The sequence below is a fragment of the Plectrocnemia conspersa genome, unplaced genomic scaffold (genome assembly GCF_051122295.1).
Source record: "Plectrocnemia conspersa isolate PC_06_02 unplaced genomic scaffold, ASM5112229v1 ptg000001l, whole genome shotgun sequence".
NCBI lineage: Eukaryota > Metazoa > Arthropoda > Insecta > Trichoptera > Polycentropodidae > Plectrocnemia > Plectrocnemia conspersa.
In genome coordinates this window covers 10,945,056-10,964,710 of record NW_028277165.1, presented here as the reverse complement: position 1 = coordinate 10,964,710, position 19,655 = coordinate 10,945,056, and the positions used below count along the sequence as shown (strand labels likewise).

The 19,655-nt window shown below is 32.6% G+C and overlaps 6 protein-coding genes across 7 annotated transcripts; 4 read left to right on the top strand and 2 right to left on the bottom strand.

Moving 5' to 3' along the window:
- The first annotated feature begins 326 nt into the window (after positions 1-326).
- Positions 327-3,781, top strand: LOC148238836 (uncharacterized). The gene is made up of 4 exons (XM_088192539.1): positions 327-387; positions 853-920; positions 981-1,041; positions 1,105-3,781. The coding sequence occupies exons 1-4, from the start codon at positions 369-371 to the stop codon at positions 2,874-2,876; spliced, it is 1,920 nt and encodes a 639-aa protein (XP_088048665.1). The 5' UTR covers positions 327-368; the 3' UTR covers positions 2,877-3,781.
- Positions 3,782-4,510: 729 nt separating this feature from the next.
- Positions 4,511-5,994, top strand: LOC148238835 (uncharacterized). The gene is made up of 4 exons (XM_088192724.1): positions 4,511-4,662; positions 4,794-4,858; positions 4,922-4,997; positions 5,062-5,994. The coding sequence occupies exons 1-4, from the start codon at positions 4,644-4,646 to the stop codon at positions 5,934-5,936; spliced, it is 1,035 nt and encodes a 344-aa protein (XP_088048850.1). The 5' UTR covers positions 4,511-4,643; the 3' UTR covers positions 5,937-5,994.
- A 1,715-nt stretch (positions 5,995-7,709) lies between these two features.
- On the top strand, positions 7,710-8,410 carry LOC148238834 (uncharacterized). Its single transcript, XM_088192779.1, has one exon. It carries the CDS (start codon positions 7,807-7,809, stop codon positions 8,389-8,391), a length of 585 nt encoding a protein of 194 aa, XP_088048905.1. The 5' UTR covers positions 7,710-7,806; the 3' UTR covers positions 8,392-8,410.
- Positions 8,407-9,041, bottom strand: LOC148238833 (thioredoxin, mitochondrial). Its single transcript, XM_088192791.1, has 2 exons — positions 8,825-9,041; positions 8,407-8,763 (listed from the first exon to the last, which is right to left on the bottom strand). The coding sequence occupies exons 1-2, from the start codon at positions 8,989-8,991 to the stop codon at positions 8,499-8,501; spliced, it is 432 nt and encodes a 143-aa protein (XP_088048917.1). The 5' UTR covers positions 8,992-9,041; the 3' UTR covers positions 8,407-8,498.
- A 1,520-nt stretch (positions 9,042-10,561) lies between these two features.
- Positions 10,562-15,147, top strand: eIF3l (eukaryotic translation initiation factor 3 subunit l). Of its 2 annotated transcripts, XM_088192551.1 has the most exons (11): positions 10,562-10,665; positions 10,928-11,011; positions 11,145-11,240; positions 11,317-11,481; positions 11,551-11,774; positions 11,834-11,966; positions 12,023-12,163; positions 12,225-12,512; positions 12,580-12,768; positions 14,603-14,839; positions 14,910-15,147. In XM_088192551.1, the coding sequence occupies exons 1-11, from the start codon at positions 10,642-10,644 to the stop codon at positions 15,042-15,044; spliced, it is 1,716 nt and encodes a 571-aa protein (XP_088048677.1). In that variant the 5' UTR covers positions 10,562-10,641; the 3' UTR covers positions 15,045-15,147. The 2 variants fall into 2 exon arrangements, with proteins under 2 accessions (XP_088048677.1, XP_088048685.1); XM_088192559.1 differs by lacking the exon at positions 10,928-11,011.
- On the bottom strand, positions 15,135-17,827 carry LOC148238831 (pentatricopeptide repeat-containing protein 1, mitochondrial). Its single transcript, XM_088192489.1, has 4 exons — positions 16,236-17,827; positions 15,732-15,904; positions 15,496-15,670; positions 15,135-15,420 (listed from the first exon to the last, which is right to left on the bottom strand). Exons 1-4 carry the CDS (start codon positions 17,802-17,804, stop codon positions 15,172-15,174), a joined length of 2,166 nt encoding a protein of 721 aa, XP_088048615.1. The 5' UTR covers positions 17,805-17,827; the 3' UTR covers positions 15,135-15,171.
- Between the last annotated feature and the right edge of the window lie 1,828 nt (positions 17,828-19,655).

Genomic DNA, 19,655 nt, shown 5'->3' with positions numbered 1-19,655 from the left:
ATTTTAGATTTAAAAGCGCTTTTTCAAAAAAAAAAAAAAAAATTCCTGGGGTGCATAAAACTGTATACCATTTTGTCCTGTGAGAGAATTTTATGAATTTAAAAAAAATGTAGGTGTGACATAAAAACGCCTTATTCCCATTAAATAGCAAAATTTTTAATTGATTTTTTTGAAAATGCAATGCACAAATTTGAATTGCTAATGTTAGTTGCAAAATAAATTATTTATATTGACGTACAATAATTGTTAAAATCTGAAACGTTTCTAATTTCCACATTTTTCTTTCATGCTCTGTAATTCACCATATCTCGGCCAAGCATTTAGTTATAATCATTTCTGACGTCTACTATCAACTTGGCTGAGTTACAATGGCGTTTATCAAGACTGGTATAATCCATTTTATTATTTGTTAAACATGTAATTTTGAATACCCATGAAATTTATTTATGTTTAAATTATCGTTAACCTTGAAACGGCGGCTATAGTTTTACAAGTTATACTTCAAAAAGATAAAAAACATATTTGGAAATTAAGTTATAGGTAGGGTATGAAGCTATTTTTAGAAAAGCAAAATCGTAAATAAGGAGTGGTGACATCTGAATGGGGCATATCTAACGTAACCATTTATTTTTTCCTCAAACAGGACATCTACTAATTTATATGTGTATTCAAGAAAACGACAAAAAATTTGAAATTCATATGATTCGTCCCACGGCTTTTCAATGGAGGCCCAAACAGTTATTTCTGCTGTTTAAGGATTAATAACGAAATCTTCCTCAATGACTTCATACCGCTAAATTGTTTACTATTAAATTAAATTCCTCCTGTAAGTATTCCATTTCATATTTGCAGAAGTTGACATAAAACACGACGAAGAAGCATTCATTGCCTCCATTGACACTATTAAATGTGAGGTTGAGGTAATAAATTTCAATTTGTAACATTTTACACACGTGATATTAAATATTTTTTTTTTCAAGTTCATAAATCGCAGCAATGAAAGTACACACATTGATGAAGCAGACGACATGCTCGAAATAGGTTAGACATACTTATATTACAACACACTATTATATTTTAACAATTTTCAATTATGGTTTTCAGAAATGCACGATGTTAAAGATATACTTAAAAATAACTTAAAAGAAAAGTGTACCAGCATTCAACATATGTATGGTGATTCTTATAAAAATGAGTGTGATAAATGTGGAAAAACATTTGATTCTAAGAAATACCTTACACAACATATGCAAACTCATAGCACAGTTCAAGATTTTGAATGTGAAAAATGTGGAAAGGCATTCAAATATCAAGTCTATCTATTACGACACATTCAAACTCATAACGATGTTCATGACTTTGAATGTGGAAAATGTGGAAAAACATTAAAATATAAAAGCAGCCTTCCAGAACATATGAAAACTCATAGCAACATTTGTGACTTTAAATGTGAAAAATGTAGTAAAGCATTTAAATATAAAACTAGCCTTTTAAGGCATATGAATACTCATGACGATGCAACTAAATCTTATAGCAAACTTTTATATTATATGAACTCTCATGTTGGTTTTGAGTGTGATAAATGTGGAAAAGCATTAAAATATAAGAGCAGTCTTTTAGAACATATGAAAACTCATAGAAATGTTCGTGACTATGAATGTGAACAATGTAGAAAAACATTTAAATGTAAAAAGTATCTTTCACGTCATATGCAAACTCATAGCACTGTTCAAGATTTTGAATGTGAAAAATGTGGAAAGGCATTTAAATATCAAGTCTATCTATTGCGACACATGCAAACTCATAACGATGTTCGTAACTTTGAATGTGAAAAATGTGGAAAAACATTAAAAAATAAAAGTAGCCTTTCAGAACATATGAAAACTCATAGCAACATTCGTGACTTTAAATGTGAAAAATGTAGTAAAGTATTTAAATATAAAACTAGCCTTTTAGTGCATATGAATACTCATGATGAAGCACCTGAAACTAATAGCAAACTTTCATACTCTATGAACTCTCATGTTGCTTTTGAGTGTGATAAATGTGGAAAAGTATTAAAATATAAGAGCGGTCTTTCGCAGCATATGAAAACTCATAGAAATGTTCGTGACTTTGAATGTGAAAACTGTGGAAAAACATTTAAATGTAAAAAGTATCTTTCACTACATATGCATACTCATAGCGATGTTTGTGACTTTGAATGTAAGATATGTGGAAAAGCATTAAAATCTCAAAGCAGCCTTTCAGGGCATATGCAAACTCATAGTAATGTTCGAGACTTTAAATGCAAAAAATGCGGAAAAGCATTAACAACTAAAAGCAATCTTATAAAACATATGCAAACTCATAGCGATGTTTGTGACTTTAAATGTGAAAAATGTGGAAAAGCATTTAAAGTACAAGAGTATCTTTCACAACATATGTTAACTCATAGCGATGTTTGTAACTTTGAATGTGAAAAATGTGGAAAAGTGTTGAAATATAAAAACAGCCTTACAAAGCATATGAAAATTCATAGTGATGTCCATCAATTTGACTGTGAAAAATGTAGAAAAACTTTCAAAACTAAAAAATCACTTTCAAAACATATAAAAACTCATAGCAATATTCGTAACTTTGAATGTAATAATTGTGAAAAAGCGTTCAAATCAATAATAGCACTTTCACAACATATGCAAACTCATAGCGATATTCATGAATTTGAATGTGAAAAATGTGGAAAAGCTTTCAAAACTAAATTATCACTCAAAAAACATATAAAAATTCATAGTAATGTATGTGAATTTGAATGTGACAAATGTGGAAAAACATTCAAATGTAAAGAGTATATTTCAAAGCATATACAAACTCACATCCGTACACTTGAAACTTAAAGCAAACTTTCATAATATATGAATTCACAAAAAGCCTTTGAATGTGAATAGTGTGTTCAAGAATAAAACAATTTTTCGATGCATATTGAAAAAGTATTGAAAAATATTCAAATATAGATTACGATTTTAAGTGCATGAAAACTCATAGCTATGTTTGTTAATTGAAATGTGGAAAAGTGCTAAAATATTAAATCACTTACAAATGTTTCTAAAAAATATATCGTAATTCCACAGATTCGCCAGAACCAAATCTGAATGCTATATATAAATTTCATATTATCCTCTTGAACATTAGTTTTTTCTAGGTATTATGCCACATAATCTCACTACACCATATTCTGAAATCGAAGTGTATACTCAGTGTTGTTGTGAGCTGATTAATGCTTACCTAGAGGACTTGATAACTAATTTAAAATATCAGCTTTAGCAGTTTCACTCACATATTCGTCTTAAGTTCATAACAACAAAAAATGTACAAACAAAAATAAGTCTTGCTGAACTATATTAAATAATTATAAAAGACAAAATATGTGTGACTTCAAGTGTATACATTTGCTCTCGTGTATTTTTAACAATATTGGTTATAAATTGCTCAGCTAAGCTCTGACCACATAATTGGAAAATATGTATTTATTGGTCATTGTAAACAGCTTAATTGCAATAAAAATGTGACACGTAACGATAGCCTTAAAACAACACTTAAAGGAATTCATCAATACTGTATTAAATTACTAATTTCATAATAAAGTTTACATAAAAAGCCAAATTATTGAGGGCCAAGAGTATCTAAATCAGAACGTTGCTATAATAACACATTTAATATATTTATACACAATCGACATTTGTATTAAATCTGTAATAACTTATATCTTTGTTTGATTATAAAATAAAGTTTATAAAAATTATTTTGTTAAAAATATTTGTTGAAAGATAACACTACCAATTTACAATATTTCATACATAAAACTTCAAGCAGTAGCGGACTATCCTCTAGCGCAAGAAGGACTCGTGCAATTTCAATTGAATAAAAATAATTATTATTTTTATATAAAAAAATGATGTTGTGGCGACCAATCGCGTTCAGGCAAACCATGCCAAAAATTATGCTAACGACACGGCAATAGTTGCTAAAACCTTTGACGATATTCAAAGATCCCCGGATAATGTAAACGAAGAATTTTTTTAAAAGGGCCTATTCATTATTTATAACACGTGTATTCGTTGTTGCTATGCGAATATACATACTAAAAAAATATGCAGATAACTTGTTGGTTTCAACAAAACATACGGATGACATATTCTTTAATTTTTGTTAGTGTAAAATAAATCTAATGAAAAATGTTAGAAGTATAAAGCTGTACACCTCAACTAAACCTATCTATAGATTTTAATAAACTATTAAAGTATACATGACCTATTTTCACTTAAGAGATTTCAACAATAATAACTGGTGCTTTTTTTCTAAAAAAAATTTTTAACTTACATCTTGTTGAGTTTTTCTTATTAAAGAAAATTATATTGAATTTCTAATTTAAATAAAATTTAAAGCAGCTATTGCTGCCACAGAACTGCATAAGTTTATAAAATATAATTTATTTAATAATATTTTAGACATAATCAAAAGTATTGAATGATGATTAAATAACTCGGCCCGTAATGTCCCGTTTTTGTCGCAAGGAAATATGGTCAGCATATCTATGGTCGATAGTTTATCGTACATGGACCTAATACTGTTTACAACAGCTGTCAACTTGACGTTGAGAAAAAATGGCTTTTATCAAAACCGGTATAATCTATTTAATTATTTTTTCTTTATAAAATATCAAGAATAATGAATTCTATTGTATTTTCATCATTTACATACTTTTGTTAACAATGAAATAAGATGTAGTAAACTTTTTTTGCATGTATTTGCAGAATCTGACATAGAAATCGACGAAGAAACATTTGCCTCCGTTAACACGATTAAATGTGAGGTTGAGGTAAGGAATCTCAATTTGTAACATTTGTAACGCATGTGATATCAATTAATATTTATTTTGTAGTTCATAAATGACAAACACCATTATGATAGTTGCGAAGATACACACAAAGATGAAGCAGATGACATGTTTGAAATAGGTTAGAAACGCTTAATATTACATCACACTATTAAATTTGAATAAATTTCCATTATTGTTTTCAGAAATCCACGACGTTAAAGACATAATTAAAAATGAAAAAAGAGAAGATGATATAAAAATCTATGATAATTCATATAAAAATAAGTGTAATAAATGTGGAAAAACATTTGATTCCAAAAGGTACCTTGTACGACATATGCGAACTCATAGCGACGTTCTCGACTTTGAATGTAAAATATGTGAAAAAACATTCAAATGTAAAGAGTATCTTTCAAAACATATGCGAATTCATGACGATGTTTCTAGCTTTGAATGTAAGAAATGTGAAAAAGTATTTAAATATAAATGCAGTTTTTTAAGGCATATGCAAACTCATATCATTGTTCCTCAATTCGAATGTAAAAACTGTGGAAAACAATTCAAATGTAAAAAATATCTTTCACAACATATGCGAACTCATAGCGATCTTCGTGATTTTGAATGTGAAAAATGTGCAAATACATTTAAATTTAAAAGCAGTCTTTCATTGCATATGAAAACTCACAGCGATGTTTGTGAATTTGAATGTGAAAAATGTGGAAAAACATTCAAATATAAAAGCAGTTTTTCGTTGCATATGAGAACTCATAGCGATATTCGTGATTTTAAATGTGATAAATGTGGAAAGACGTTTAAATATAAAGACTATATTTCACGCCATAAACTAACTCATGTTTGTGGCTTTAAATGTAAGAAATGTGGAAAACAATTTCAATGTGAAAAATATCTTTCAAAACATATGCGAACTCATAGCGATCTTTGTGATTATAAATGTGACAAATGTGGAAAAACATTCAAATATAAAATCACACTTTTAAAACACATACAGACTCATAATGATGTTTGTGATTTCGAAAGTTCCATAGTTTCGGTTGGCGCTCGCCGATCAACATCGTAACACTCTTTCATAATAATATGTAATTATATAACTAGAATAAAACTTCTGCGAGGGCTAATCTGCGTCTTATTTCCAATCCTCCACCACACATTTACCACAACAATAAACATTTTAACTTTGATTTTTAGCTTATTGAAGTATTATGTTAGAGTAAATTTATAGCTTTGATTTATAATCGAATTGCGAGTTGTTTTATTACATTTTTAGAAGTTAATTAATAAATTAAGTTAGTTTTTAATTGTACTACAGCTTTATTTGAGTATTTCACAGTTTTAATCAATAAACTTGCGCTTTTCAGCATATAGCAGAGTGAATGAAAACAAATATTGCATCAGAATAATGGCAGAACTTTGTAGTTCAATATCCAACAGCGCAATGTGAAGGGGCATCACAAATTAGTATATAAATATGTAATGGTTTACTAGAATTAGAAAAAGGTGTAATTTAGAACCTAAACTATACTACATAAAAGCAAATGTTATATCTCATTATATTTAAATTTAACATGGAATGATTCGTTAAATGTTTCCACATTTTCAATTTTCGTATTTCGCTCGAGTAAAAGTAATTACGGGTTACTTTTATGTTAATATTGTGCTTTACCGATGCTTATTTGCGGCTCTTTGGTATATTTAATGGTCCACAAATAATTAAAAACTACAATGATTAATATTACAATTTCACGTCACAAGTTGAAGCTGAAAAAATACTTGAAAGCCTGTGTAGTATTAAGTCCGCAGTTAGCATTGTTTGTTCGTTATGTTTCTGCAGAAGAAATGCTCTATTTAATAGCACTCAAAGAATCAACTCGCGGTGTCGTTAACAAGAATGCACTTGACACAATATTGAACAATGCTGGTGTATCCCTTAACAAAGTTGTAAGTGTAGCAATTGATGGTGCACCTACAATGTTAGGTAAAAATGAAAACATAACTCGAAGGTAATAACTGGTTACGAAATTTAATGTTCCTGACTGACATCATTTGCAATTTTTATACAATCAGATCTCTTGAAAACAAAGATAAAAACTTGATGAATATCGAGAAAAGTTAGAATAATTATTGGCAGATTTCAGTCTTGAGATCTGAAGAATTAAGATCACACTATCTTATTCTTTATTAATCTATTTGAAATGGATTTATAATTTCTCAATTAGTGCTCCCTGAAACGGCAGCCGGAGAAATATAATTAGTAGAAAGTGAAGAAAATCTCGTCTTGAAAACACATCAAAAAACATCTATATCTATAATAGAATTTTGATACCTTCAGGATCAAAATACCCCATCTTAAGAAAAGCTGCTTGTCGACTTTTTTCAATTTTAGCTACCACCTACTACTGTGAATCCCTGTGATTAGTGGTCTATGATTTTTTAATCAGAGCACCGTACACTCATTCTCATACCAAAACAAGTTCAAACTCACAAATTCAATAATTCATTCACTATTTAATTTAAAAAATAAATAAAACATTTTCATATTTACTTGTTTGTTGTTAAAAATAATATGCATTACGTATACAAAACATATTTATGTAAATATAATTTATAATAAACTATTTTTTAATCGTTGTTTTTGATCCCCTCGAAAAAAATTATAGCAACCCCTGATAAAGGCAATTAAAAAACCCTCTTGCACTTAAAAGTTTAGGATCTGGTTATAATTTATTTTATTTATACCATTTCAGACTTTTTTGCAGTTTGTGTGCAATTGTCTCTGTGTTTCATTACTTATATATAATTTAATTTATATTATTATTAAATGCTAGGCCGTAAATCGTCGTTTTATGACCTAGCGCCTATAACCTAACAAATCGCACGTCTTTTTGTTTGACGTTTGTTCGGATTCGGCGGTCGAAGCAAAGACAAACAAAATGACTAAGACGGACAAAAAGAACAAGAAAAAACGGAACAAACCGACAGACGACAATATCGAGGACTCCGCCCCTGCAGAAAAGCGTTTGAAAGACGAATCCGACATTAGCGAAAATGTCCAAGTGGAGGATAAAAAGCGGAATAAAAAGAAGAAAAAGTCCGAAGTTGAAACGTCCGACGTTCCGGAGTCGAAGATGTCGAAGCGTCAGTTGAAACGGGAGAAGCACGCTCAACGGATGGCGGAGGCCGATACGGCTTCGCACAAAGCGGTGCAGACTCAGGCCCTCAGCTATCTGTCTCTCTGGAAACACAACAAGGCGGAGTGGAAGTTCAATAAGGTGAAGCAGATCTGGCTGCACAGACATAAGTTCGACGCCGACATGATACCCGAGGAGCTGTGGCAGCCGTTCGTCGAATACTTCTCAGCGGCCACGGGCAGCATTAGACGACTGCTAATCGAAGATTGCCAGAAAGTTATAGAGCAAATGGAGAAATCTTTGGATAAAGATTCTACCGAAGGGGACAAGCCTTCGGATTTCGCGTACCGGAGAGCGAGGGATTTGCTACAAAATGTACACGGTTAATAAAATATTATAAAATTTGTTTAATTGTTTTATTTATCTAACAATTTAAAAATATGCAACATTATATAAATTAAAAAGAGCACAATAAATAAGGCGTCGTTGTTTATTTATTTAACGGCTTTCTCGGTTTCGTCCTGCAGTAAGATTTTGCTTATCCACGTGCGCAACTTGTCCGCGTCCTGTAAGCCGACGACTCTCGTATCGGGTTTGCCGTTTTTGAACACCAATAAAACCGGGACGGAGCTGACGCCGTAATCCAACGCTAGCTCCGTCTGTTCGTCTATGTCCACTTTGGCTAGTATGATCTTTCCTTCGTTCTCCGACATGACCGACTCTATCCTCGGCGTTAGCATGCGACAAGGATTGCACCATCTGAAACGATTCGGTCGAGGATCAGCGTAAGCTCGTTATTAAATCAAATATTAGGACTTACGTTGCGTAAAAATCGACTATGACGGGAATTTTGCTATTTTTCACGCGATCGTCGAAGTCCTTGTAATCTTGTACTTTGAACGAGGCTGACAATCGAGGAGAGAGCGAAAAACTCCTGGCAGGAACGACCAGCTGCGCCCCCAGATATCGAATTCCTCGAGCCCACATGACGAAAACTCGAGGATAAACTGTCTGCGAAATATTGTCAAGAGTTGCCATATACAAAAATTAACAAGGATTCGTCAGTTGTGCTGGGATTTTATTATTAAAACATTCAGTACCCTAAACTCTTGTCTATAAGCCGGAGACCAAAAACCATAAGAATTTTAAAATAAAAATATTATCATAGATAAGCCGAACTTGCTATAACTAAGCACTGTCGCATATTGAATCCAGATGTTTGACCGGTTTAATACTGAATCTGATGAAGAATTTGAAGCTTTAATTAATAAAAATTATTTTTTAAAAACGTATAACTTTTTTTAATAAAATTGAGTTTGTGTATAAGCCGATATTCTATTTTTGCATTTTCACAACTTTTTTCCTTAGATAAGCCGCGGCTTATAGACAAGAACTTAGGGTAACTGTGTTCGATTACCAATCGATTCAATTCTTTTTGGTTCGATATTTATTTTTGTATGAAATATTCGGAATCGAGACTAAAATACCAAAAGCGTTCTTAACGATACGCCTTGCTTTTGATACGCGATATTTGTATATATTGTTTTAATAAGTAAGGTCTGCTTGTCCATATGGTATAATCATGTACGTTCTTAAAAGAAATGCATCTTCAGCAACAAATACGTAGGGTAAACATCTGCTGCTATTTCTGACAAGTTTCTCAGCCGGAATGCTTGACTCATTTTCTTGGATTGTTTTTTAAAATACCGTATTCCTCAGCACGTCGCCCACTTGAAACTGTTCTGTTTGTGCAAAAATCACATAAAATAAACTTGTACTAAGCATCCACAATAGCCATTAAAACCATACTATGTCGATTTTTATAATTATAAAATTCAGAAATATATTTTTTATCAATCGCTTCCAAAGAATGTGGAAAGTTCCATATTTTTTCAAAGATTTCGGTTATATGTTTCCAATTTTGTTGTAATCTGGGAAATAAAATGTATGTATTAACGCTTATCTAACATAAACTAATGTCTATGCATTATTGTTTAAGAACGACTCTAGACCGGGTTCATCATTAACTGATTATTCGAAATCGAGCCAAACACAACAACAAATTCAGCAACATCGACTCAAAAACTCAAATTTCTAAGCCAGAGAAATGGAATGCTAATGCACCTAGTCAAACTTTAACAAGCGAGGTTCTACTAACGGTCCAAGATCATTTTAAACGTCTCATACAGAAGAACGATCGTTTTGATATTTTTGGTAAAACCGTGGCAATGAAGTTGCGTGATCTGTCAAAATACAATGTATTCTGACCGAAAATATTATTAACGATACTCTATTTCAATCTGAAATGGAAAGATTGCCAATAGGCAATATACGCCGATATCCTATAGAGAACAATCGCTAATAACAAAATTATACCACATTTTCACAAAGTATACTTCAGCCATACAATTTCAAAGATAATACGATATCTGTACAATTTTCAATATCTGAAATAACATTTTAAGATAATTTTTATACTTTTAACACTATTACTAATTTAGTGTTTTATTTTTAGTAGGTATCTATATTAATTGCAATATTAGCGCATGGCCACCTCGTAGTTTGTTAAGACCCTGCGGCGTGTCGTTCCGCTGCGGTAGATCGTTCGCCTTTTTCGCGTAATAAAAGGCAGCGAAGATGTACGCGGGCGACGATTATAAGGTATTAACAATTACGGTAACACGCGACAATCGACAATCGACAGTCGACGAATCATAGAATCGCTTTTAAAATTTTTGAGGTTAGATTCCATATGCTGTCATCGAACGAAATGTCGTCGATTCTTTCGTGCATACTTGCGATCATTTTTCAGCTACTTTCTCTGTATACACTAACGCTAACTGTCCCGATCTAAGTTGTAAAAGCGATCGACTATGTACATTATTCCGTATAACGCTACTTCCGCATTTGTTTGTCCACTTAGTTTTCTGGGACAAATTCTAAACCGGCAGGAGTGTCGGAATCGGAGCCTAAAACCGGGAATAACCCGGCAAAGCACGGAGGCGCGGTAAGGTTATGTTTTAGCTACAAAATCACCGTCGAATCGAAGTGTTCAGTTTTTCAGCCGGAATTCTATTTATCTATGTATGTGTATGGTTTTCTTATATTTTTATTTATTTAATTGATTATGTCAATTTTAGAATTATGACGGTTATGACGATTACGAACCGCACACCGGAGATCCAAACTATGATTTGGAATATGAAAGAAATGCCTATTATCAAATGCCCGATGTGGTAAAATATATTTCTTCTAATATTCGTACGTATTCGTATGGACGATGATCACAAATACTGGTTGGTGTTTTTGCAGGTGAAAAAGTTTATAATATATTTTCGCAACGCTATAAACGAAGGTTCGACTTTCGAGGTGTTGAATTTGTACGAGAACACATTTCCCAAGTTGAGCGAACAGTATTTCGATAAGACTCCGTGGCCAGAAGAGAGCGAAGTCGCTCCGCTGGTCGACAACGATCCCGTAAGCCATCTATAATATTGGAAAATATCTTTTGGATCTTCAACTCAACTCGACTGAATGCGTTTTTAGGTCTTCATCGTCTTGTATAAAGAGCTGTATTACCGCCATATTTACGCTCGCGTGTCCGGCGGGCCGTCGCTCGATCAACGCATCAAGTCCTTTTTCAACTATTGCAACTTGTTCAACTTCATTTTGTCCGCGGAGGAACCCGTGCCTCTGGAGTTACCCGATCAGTGGCTCTGGGAGCTCGTCGACGAGTTTATATATCAATTCCAATCGTTCGCTCAATACAGGTAAACTTCCGACCGTCTACTATTATATCCGACCAAATTAATTAATATCGATTATTTAGAGCGCGTTTGACGAAGAAGACTCCTGACGAAATCGAAACGTTGAACGCCGAAAGTAACTTATGGAACGTTCTGTGCATCTTGAACGTTTTACATTCCTTGGTAGAGAGATCCAACATTAAAATGCAACTCGAGGTACGTGTTTGTTTTTAATCGTTCGATCGTCGTCTTCTAAACAATTTTAAATCTAGGTTTACGCTTCCGGAGGCGATCCAGATTCAGTCGCTGGAAAATTTGGGCGACATTCGCTCTATAAAATGCTCGGATATTACTCTCTCGTCGAGCTGTTACGTCTGCATTCATTATTGGGAGATTATTACCACGCTATCAAGGTACTCGTTGATAAAAAATATCAATCAATAAAAATACAATATTTTTCGAATTTATTCATAGGTGTTGGAGAACATCGAGTTGCATAAAAAGTCTCAGTACTCTCACGTGCCGGCGTGTCAAATCTCCACGTCGTATTACGTCGGTTTCGCTTATACGATGATGAGACGTTATTCGGACGCCATCAGGACCGTCAGCTCTGCTCTCCTTTACATGCAAAGAACAAACAAACTATTCACCGTTCGGACTTACCAAAACGATCAAATTAACAAGCAGACCGAACAGATGTATCATCTATTGGCGATTTGCTTGGTGCTGCACCCTCAATGCGTCGACGAATCCATACAACAGGTATTCCGATCGATCTTTTCTTTCCGGTATCGATACATACGTCTACTATAATATTTATCATTTTAAGGTGTTGCGAGATAAGAACTATCACGAAAAAATGTTTAAAATGCAATATGGCGATTTGACCGAGTTTGAAACTTGCTTCACATTCGCGTGTCCCAAGTTCTTGTCGCCGTGTCCTCCGGATCCGGACGCGCCCATCGACGATTATGGAAAAGATGCTATAAAGCATCAAACGCAAGTTTTCATGGATGAGGTAAAATTAATTAGATACTATTAGATCACAAAATACTGAACAAGTATTCGTATTGTCTTTTGCGAATGGTTTTTGTTCAGATAGTATGCAACACGTCGGCATTGATAAATTCGATTTGTGTAAAAAGGAATATTTCATTTGGAAAGTAGATGCTTGATGAATCTAATGGTCGTTAGATCAAAATCTACATATTAATTGATTTATTTATCTTTATAAAAAAAAACATAATTTTAGCCTAATTGATATAAATTTAGTGAAATGGAGAATTGTGTGTGTTTGTATTGCCAATAAGCAACTTTTATTACTATTGTTGATTTGCTGACAGTATTTCTCTACTGTTTTGGTATCTTCAGCTAAAGCACTATTTTCACCGTCACTTTATGTGACAACCCAATAATTAATAATTTGCATATAGAAGATGAGAATCTTCGTTTTACGACGCTTATTGGTTTTTGTTTTTTTAAACTACTGCAAATTTTATGTCCTAAATATTTACTATTTAGAGCAGGAAACCACTTTACCATTTCATCATAGTCGAACATTTTTTTTATTATTATTATTAAATCTTCCGTTGTAACCAGACAGTCGTTAGCCCGATACATTACATCGGAATAAATCTGTACCAGCTGAGTCAGTCAATCAGATATAATGAATACCTACAAGTAAGTATTAACCACCAGACTGGAAGTTGGGATTCTGTGACATCTATAATAATAATTATAAATTATTATGTAAAGTGCAATAAATTCAAGTGATTTACAGCTTTAAATTATACTATATAACCATATCATTAGACTCAAAGGTCTATGGCACCTTTAGGTGCCCAATGAGTACTGGCGATTTGCTTGATGATTTCTATCAAAGCTATCCGCGGTGAAAGGGTTAACACTTGACCGAAAGGTCACTTTTTCGCTGCGTGATGTACAAAAATGGGCAATTTCGCGAGAACTTTGCGCAACACATATAATAAAAGAATATGATAACTTTATCAGTGGTTTTCAATCTGTGGGTCGAATAAGATCAAAAATAAAATCATGAAATTTGTTTTTATATTACTTTGTTTTATGCATAGTTTAAAAAAATATTTACAAAAAAACTAAATATCTTCAAACTCAATATAAATAGAAAAAAAGTTGATGAAATGTGTTGATTTTGTTTCTACAAAAAATGTAGTGTATCCGTCTGAATAGAAACTAAATTAAAATTCAACTTTAGTATAATATAAATATAGCGTGACACATGTTATTATATTTTTTAATGTTTTAATGCAGTTCTCTGAACAAGCAATGAAACAAATAGTTCCGAATAAGATTTGTTTAGAACACTAAGGGGCACAATCTAACTAAGAATAATTTATAAGTTTAAAAAATAATTTATGATTTTAAACAAAGAGCTCTTTGATGATCCCTCACATGGAAGTCATCAGCGGCAATAAAAATAATTATGTGTTGAAATACTTTTTTTTTCTTAAAGTAAAACATTGATTCATAGATGACAGCACAACACGCTTTAGTTTTTGCGGGTAGATACTACCAAACCTGTCGTTAAACATCAGAATTTGTAAAAGGTAGTCTCTACGGGTTCCGTGAATTACCAGCAGCGGACAAAGCGAGTGGATATTACTCGACCTGTTGGTAGTGTTAAGATTCATAGTATTTCATTAAATGAGATGCATTTTCTAGCCAAATTCAAAGGGGAGGGGGCTAGTGCCCCACATAAATAACGTCCCTGGTTATTTGTTTGGAATTTTTTGGACCATTAGTTATTTTTTATGACTATCGCTGGCTGTATAAAAAATTTTAAGTATATAAATATATATAACAATTAATTATAGGTTCGTCAGCAAAAGATGCTTCCGACGATTCGTTCATATTTGAAGCTCTATACCACACTACCTCTGTCCAAGCTCGCCACTTTCATGTCAAACAATCAACGCGGAGAGAAGTGGGACATTGAAAAGGAAATGGCCGATTTGAGCATCCATTTGTTGTGCTTCAAGCACAAGATGAAGAACGTCGTCTGGACGAAAGGAGCTAGCGGCCTTGATGGAAAGTTTCAATCGGGATCTGAGGTGATTACTTTCTACGCATTTAACCTAAATATATGGGAATTAATTTAATTTGCATTTCTAATGATTTCAGTTGGATTTTTACATCGACAACGATATGATCCATATCGCCGACACTAAAGTATCGCATCGCTATGGAGATTTCTTTATTCGTAAAATACTTAAATTCGAAGAAGTGAACAGGAAGCTCAAGCTTCTTAAAATTTAGACATTTTTTTGTCGAGTCGTGAATATTTATACAATAACAACTGGATTTACATTGAAGTATATTTGTATTGTTTTTACGCAATAAAACAACTTTATCTCGCTAATGTTTTTTTAATTTTATTATACATTTACATTCTCACTATGTATTTAGTGATTCTCTTTGATTTCCTTTTATAAAGTCGCGGTTTGTAGGGTTCCTCGTAAGATTTTTGAAAGGAACTTTCTCGGTTAACTCTGTATTGAGTCCAAGGATGTTCTTCTATGTCGAGATTGTCTATTTTAACTTCCTTCAACAATAATGCGTATTGTTTCATAAATTCTTTGTGATTTTCGATGAATTGCTCGTCTTCTTTCGTGAGTTCTTTGCCTGATTTTTGCTGAAAATTAGCACAAATAAAATTAATGAATATTCAAATTTCAATAATGTAATATAGCCAAATTGTAATAACTACCAAGTTTATAACTTCCATAGATTTAATCCCTGTATATTTTTCTAAATGTTTCTTTGCAATGTGGTTAATGGGTATTTTTTCTTCAATAATAGTATTCATTACATATTTTATATATTCAAAATCTTTGGAAACAAACGCAGACCTTAACAGAGTACCGATGATTTCAGAATTAGGCCTGTAACATAAATTTTACTTTTATGATATAATTATATTTCTAACCAAAAATATTTGTTTACCTTGTTCCAATACCCATCATTTTATTGATTAATTCTTCCGCATCTCGCTTCGTTTGACAGGCTAACGCCAACGAACCATATGTCATAATGTCAGGTTTGATTTCTGCTTTTTTTTTCCAAAACGATTTCTTTTTTAATTTGCTACTTTCTTCTGCTATCAGTGACATGACATTCTAAAAATAAATATGTAGATATACACTGAATACATATATGAATAGAGGAAATATTAGTTATGAATGAATGCGTCGATAGCTTGGAATATTATAATAATAATAAATGATCTGGGGTCTTCATTATTGCATCATATATTTCAATAATAAGCTTTGAAAAATGATTCTAAATTTTTAATTAAATCGGAAAGCTCGGTTTTTCTGCGTTTTTAGTGAATTGTAACAAATTATTTCAAAATAAACGGGGAGTTGCGAGATCTGCACATACATTTGAATTTATTATTAACTATCAACTCGTTCATTGTGATTGACTTGTTTTTAAAATTTTAGATACCTTTGCTGCATCGTAATCAAATCGATAACACCGTCTCTTGATTAAACGATTGTAGAAATCTATATCAGACTTGACGTTGTATTGATCTTTAAACATTAATACTTTTTCATCGTAAGCTAGCGTGTTGGGTACAACGTCAAGAAGTAGCGTAAAAAGTTTTATATCTGGCTTAACTTGATATCTGTGGACTTCTTCCATAACACCGTCTATCCCTCCGATTAACATAAACCGATCTTCACTGCTGACGATTTTATTTAACGACACAACGTCACCCATATGCGGAACCGGAGATATCAAATTAGGCATTTTTATTTCAGCGGTGACGTTAGTGTTGTCCGTAAATCCAACTACTTGGAGTGCCGAATCGTCACTTTTAACATTATCCGATGATTCAATGTGGTAATGAGACTTTGGCGCTCTGATTTGAAGCATTCTTAATAAATCAGATTCTAGTTGGTCATTTCCGAGTTTACATTCTCTAGCGCATCTCGTTATCAAGTTAAAACTGTATATATTTGGTTTTTCTCTAAGTTTAAGCATTTTGCGCCAAAGTATTAGAGCGTGTCTAAAACCTGATTCTTTATCGCTAATGCAACCGTGAAACAAATAATTGAAATTGTGAACCCTGATCTTCATTTTTCTCTTGACCATCTCGTCGATAGTGCTGAACGCTCTGAGAAGATCGCCACATCGACCGAACGCTTTAATCATTACATTATAATTGGCAATATTAGGTTCATAGTTCTTTTCAGTCATTACATTTTGTAACCCGATTGCCCTTTTTAAGCCATCTTCCTTCCAAGGACTGTTGGAGCAGGCGTTGAACAAGGAAGTATAAGTTGCCCCCGTCGGTTTTAAGCCCCTCTTCTTCATATCATTGAACAACATAAATGCTTTCTTGGTATAACCGACTCGCCCGCAACCGTAAATCAGCAAATTATATACGTAATTGGTAGGTTTGGCTCGATCTTCCTGCAACATCCGTATTTCTAGTACGTCCAGAGCCTCTTTAATTTCGTTCTTTTTTATATGAAACTTGATAAGATGCGAGTATTGTCCGTTTGTGAGCTGTTTAAGCGGTCGCTCGCTTAAGAACTCTTCTTCTTTTTTATCGCCTTCGTCATGTTCGTATTTTTCGGAAAAACTTGCATGGGTCTTGGTCAATAAGCCGAAAGAATCTGGATCATCTTTAGGAACAAAATTGTCATTTTCCTCTTTATCGAAATGTCTGAAAGTTTTAAATTTTTTATTATTCGGTACTTGCTTTATCTTTCTATTTCTTTGATTTGGATCATCTTTGAAATATAACTCGTCGTTCGTCTTCACTAAAGCGCCTCCCGACGACTTTTGACGACTTCTGACAACATCCTCGTTATTTTGCAAATATTTCTTAGTTCTGTTTACTTGGTGGAACTTATTATCTACTTGCTCTGAACTTTTGTGATCATGAGACTCATCTTCCAAGTTAAATTTTCTTCCCGCGAGTGTTCGAAAGTTAATTTTTTGCGTAATTGCTTCATTTGAATAAATAGCTCGATACACGGATGAACCTAACCTCGCAGCCCTCATTTGGAGAGCAATCTTGTTTTACTAACCTTAAATGCCGGTCTCAAGAAGCAAAATTTTGAGCATAATTTTTTTATTCAATTCATTAACAAAATAAATATATTTGATCCTCTGAATATCTAAGTTAGTAAACTATTTTAATTTCAATATACGCATCTTTGCAATTTTACCAAAATATATAAACTTACAATTTTAACTAAACCAATGCGGAATGCTAATCTCTGTTATTTCTTTTATAATAGTGACAAATATAACAAAATTAAAATGACATAATTGAAGAAAACAAAACTTATCTTAGCAAAATAATGGTTTGAATCTATAAAAAAAATGTTAAATCTTTTGCAACATATATTATTCTTTACATTAGAATATATTTTTTTTTAAATTACACACTGAATAAAATATAAAACAACCCTTAGGAATGATTCTTAAATAAGAAACATCTTTTTTTAAATATTAAAAAAAAACTTGCAAAAACAGCTTATTATTTTATTATGTTTAACCTTACCTTCTCTGTGATGTGTAACTAGTACATATTGCTGTAAATAATTTATATATCTACATACATACAATAAATACTAAGTTGGGATTTAAGTATTCCTCCGTGCTAATATTGCGCGTTGAATAAAATAATAATAAGCCCTCATCAGCGCAGCAGAGATATTTTGTCGAAAATTTGGGATAAATGAATTGATTCTGGGATGCATAGTGCAAACGGTCGCACTCCCACTCCTTGAGCAGCAAGAAAGAAAGGACTCCGTCGTATGTGTACTTCAATATTGCGGGTAACGTTTGTGTTCAGGAATACTAAAGTGAATTATTATTTCTCGGCTATAACTAAATATTAATTATTGCGTTTGTTTTACTGTTTATTTTGCCGTGATTTTCAGGTTTTGATAATATTTTCAAAATATTGCTGAAAAACATATGATGAAGGAAGAATAATAGTGATGTCAAGTTTGCAATGAACGATTACATCACAGACACAAGATTTTGTTGAATATTTGGATAATAATTTGGTCATTTAGAAGGGGGAGCAGATGGGGAAATTCCCCCCCCCTTAAATTAAGTAAGAAAAATACATGTCATTTATTGAAATACTATAAATCCTAATAAAATCGAAATATTTAAAAACAACTACTGACTGTCCAACTTTTGCACCCCCCCCCCACCCCCCTCCACGTTCCCTAAAATGACCTTAAATTGTTTGCTTATTCTTCTAAGAAAATTAAAAAACATCAATTCTATTCTGAAAATATTTTTTAAAATATGTCATTTCAGTGAAATTATATCGTAATACATTTTCATCAGTAGATATATACTATATTCTTTCCACTGAAAATATTATTCATATATCAGGTGCTAGTATAATTATATAATTTCAACTTTTCCTTACGCAGTGATAAACAACGACATCATTACAAGGAGCAGATGGGGGTATACCCCCTCCTCCCCTTGAATTTTACCAGAAAAATGAAATACTTTGAATCTTAATAAAATCAGAATATTAAAAAATGACCACTGACCGGCCATCTTTTGCCTCATACCCTCTTCTGGAAAAAATTGAAACCAGAAAAAAATAACTATATGATTTCTAGCCCCGGCACTGACCTCGATGACATATGTCACGCGTGCAGGACGACGCTCTTATCTCTCACTCACTCTCGTCACTTAACACGCGAGAGAGCGAAAGGGAAAATAACTCACCGACTGGATGTGGTGTGTGTGCAAATCTGTAATTTAAAGCTGTATACTCGGCTATTTGTGCCGTTCAGCCGATGATTATTTTTTTTTTAGCAATTACATTTTAATTATTATTACATGTCCTCAACTATAAATAATTAAAGCGATACT

Excerpts from the sequence above, each read along its gene's own strand:
- LOC148238836 (XM_088192539.1), top strand. Across the intron at positions 921-980 it reads CTATTAAATGTGAGGTTGAG|TTCATAAATCGCAGCAATGA; the intron begins GTAATAAATTTC and ends TTTTTTTTCAAG. Across the intron at positions 1,042-1,104 it reads AGACGACATGCTCGAAATAG|AAATGCACGATGTTAAAGAT; the intron begins GTTAGACATACT and ends TATGGTTTTCAG.
- LOC148238835 (XM_088192724.1), top strand. Across the intron at positions 4,859-4,921 it reads CGATTAAATGTGAGGTTGAG|TTCATAAATGACAAACACCA; the intron begins GTAAGGAATCTC and ends TTTATTTTGTAG. Across the intron at positions 4,998-5,061 it reads AGATGACATGTTTGAAATAG|AAATCCACGACGTTAAAGAC; the intron begins GTTAGAAACGCT and ends TATTGTTTTCAG.
- LOC148238834 (XM_088192779.1), top strand. The coding sequence starts at position 7,807 with ATGACTAAGACGGACAAAAAGAACAAGAAAAAACGGAACAAACCGACA.
- LOC148238833 (XM_088192791.1), bottom strand. The coding sequence starts at position 8,991 with ATGTGGGCTCGAGGAATTCGATATCTGGGGGCGCAGCTGGTCGTTCCT. Across the intron at positions 8,764-8,824 it reads ATAGTCGATTTTTACGCAAC|ATGGTGCAATCCTTGTCGCA; the intron begins GTAAGTCCTAAT and ends GAATCGTTTCAG.
- eIF3l (XM_088192551.1), top strand. The coding sequence starts at position 10,642 with ATGTACGCGGGCGACGATTATAAG. Across the intron at positions 11,967-12,022 it reads ACATTAAAATGCAACTCGAG|GTTTACGCTTCCGGAGGCGA; the intron begins GTACGTGTTTGT and ends TTTTAAATCTAG. Across the intron at positions 12,513-12,579 it reads TCGACGAATCCATACAACAG|GTGTTGCGAGATAAGAACTA; the intron begins GTATTCCGATCG and ends TATCATTTTAAG.
- LOC148238831 (XM_088192489.1), bottom strand. The coding sequence starts at position 17,804 with ATGAGGGCTGCGAGGTTAGGTTCATCCGTGTATCGAGCTATTTATTCA. Across the intron at positions 15,905-16,235 it reads TTGATTACGATGCAGCAAAG|AATGTCATGTCACTGATAGC; the intron begins GTATCTAAAATT and ends ATTTATTTTTAG. Across the intron at positions 15,671-15,731 it reads ATGATGGGTATTGGAACAAG|GCCTAATTCTGAAATCATCG; the intron begins GTAAACAAATAT and ends TTTATGTTACAG.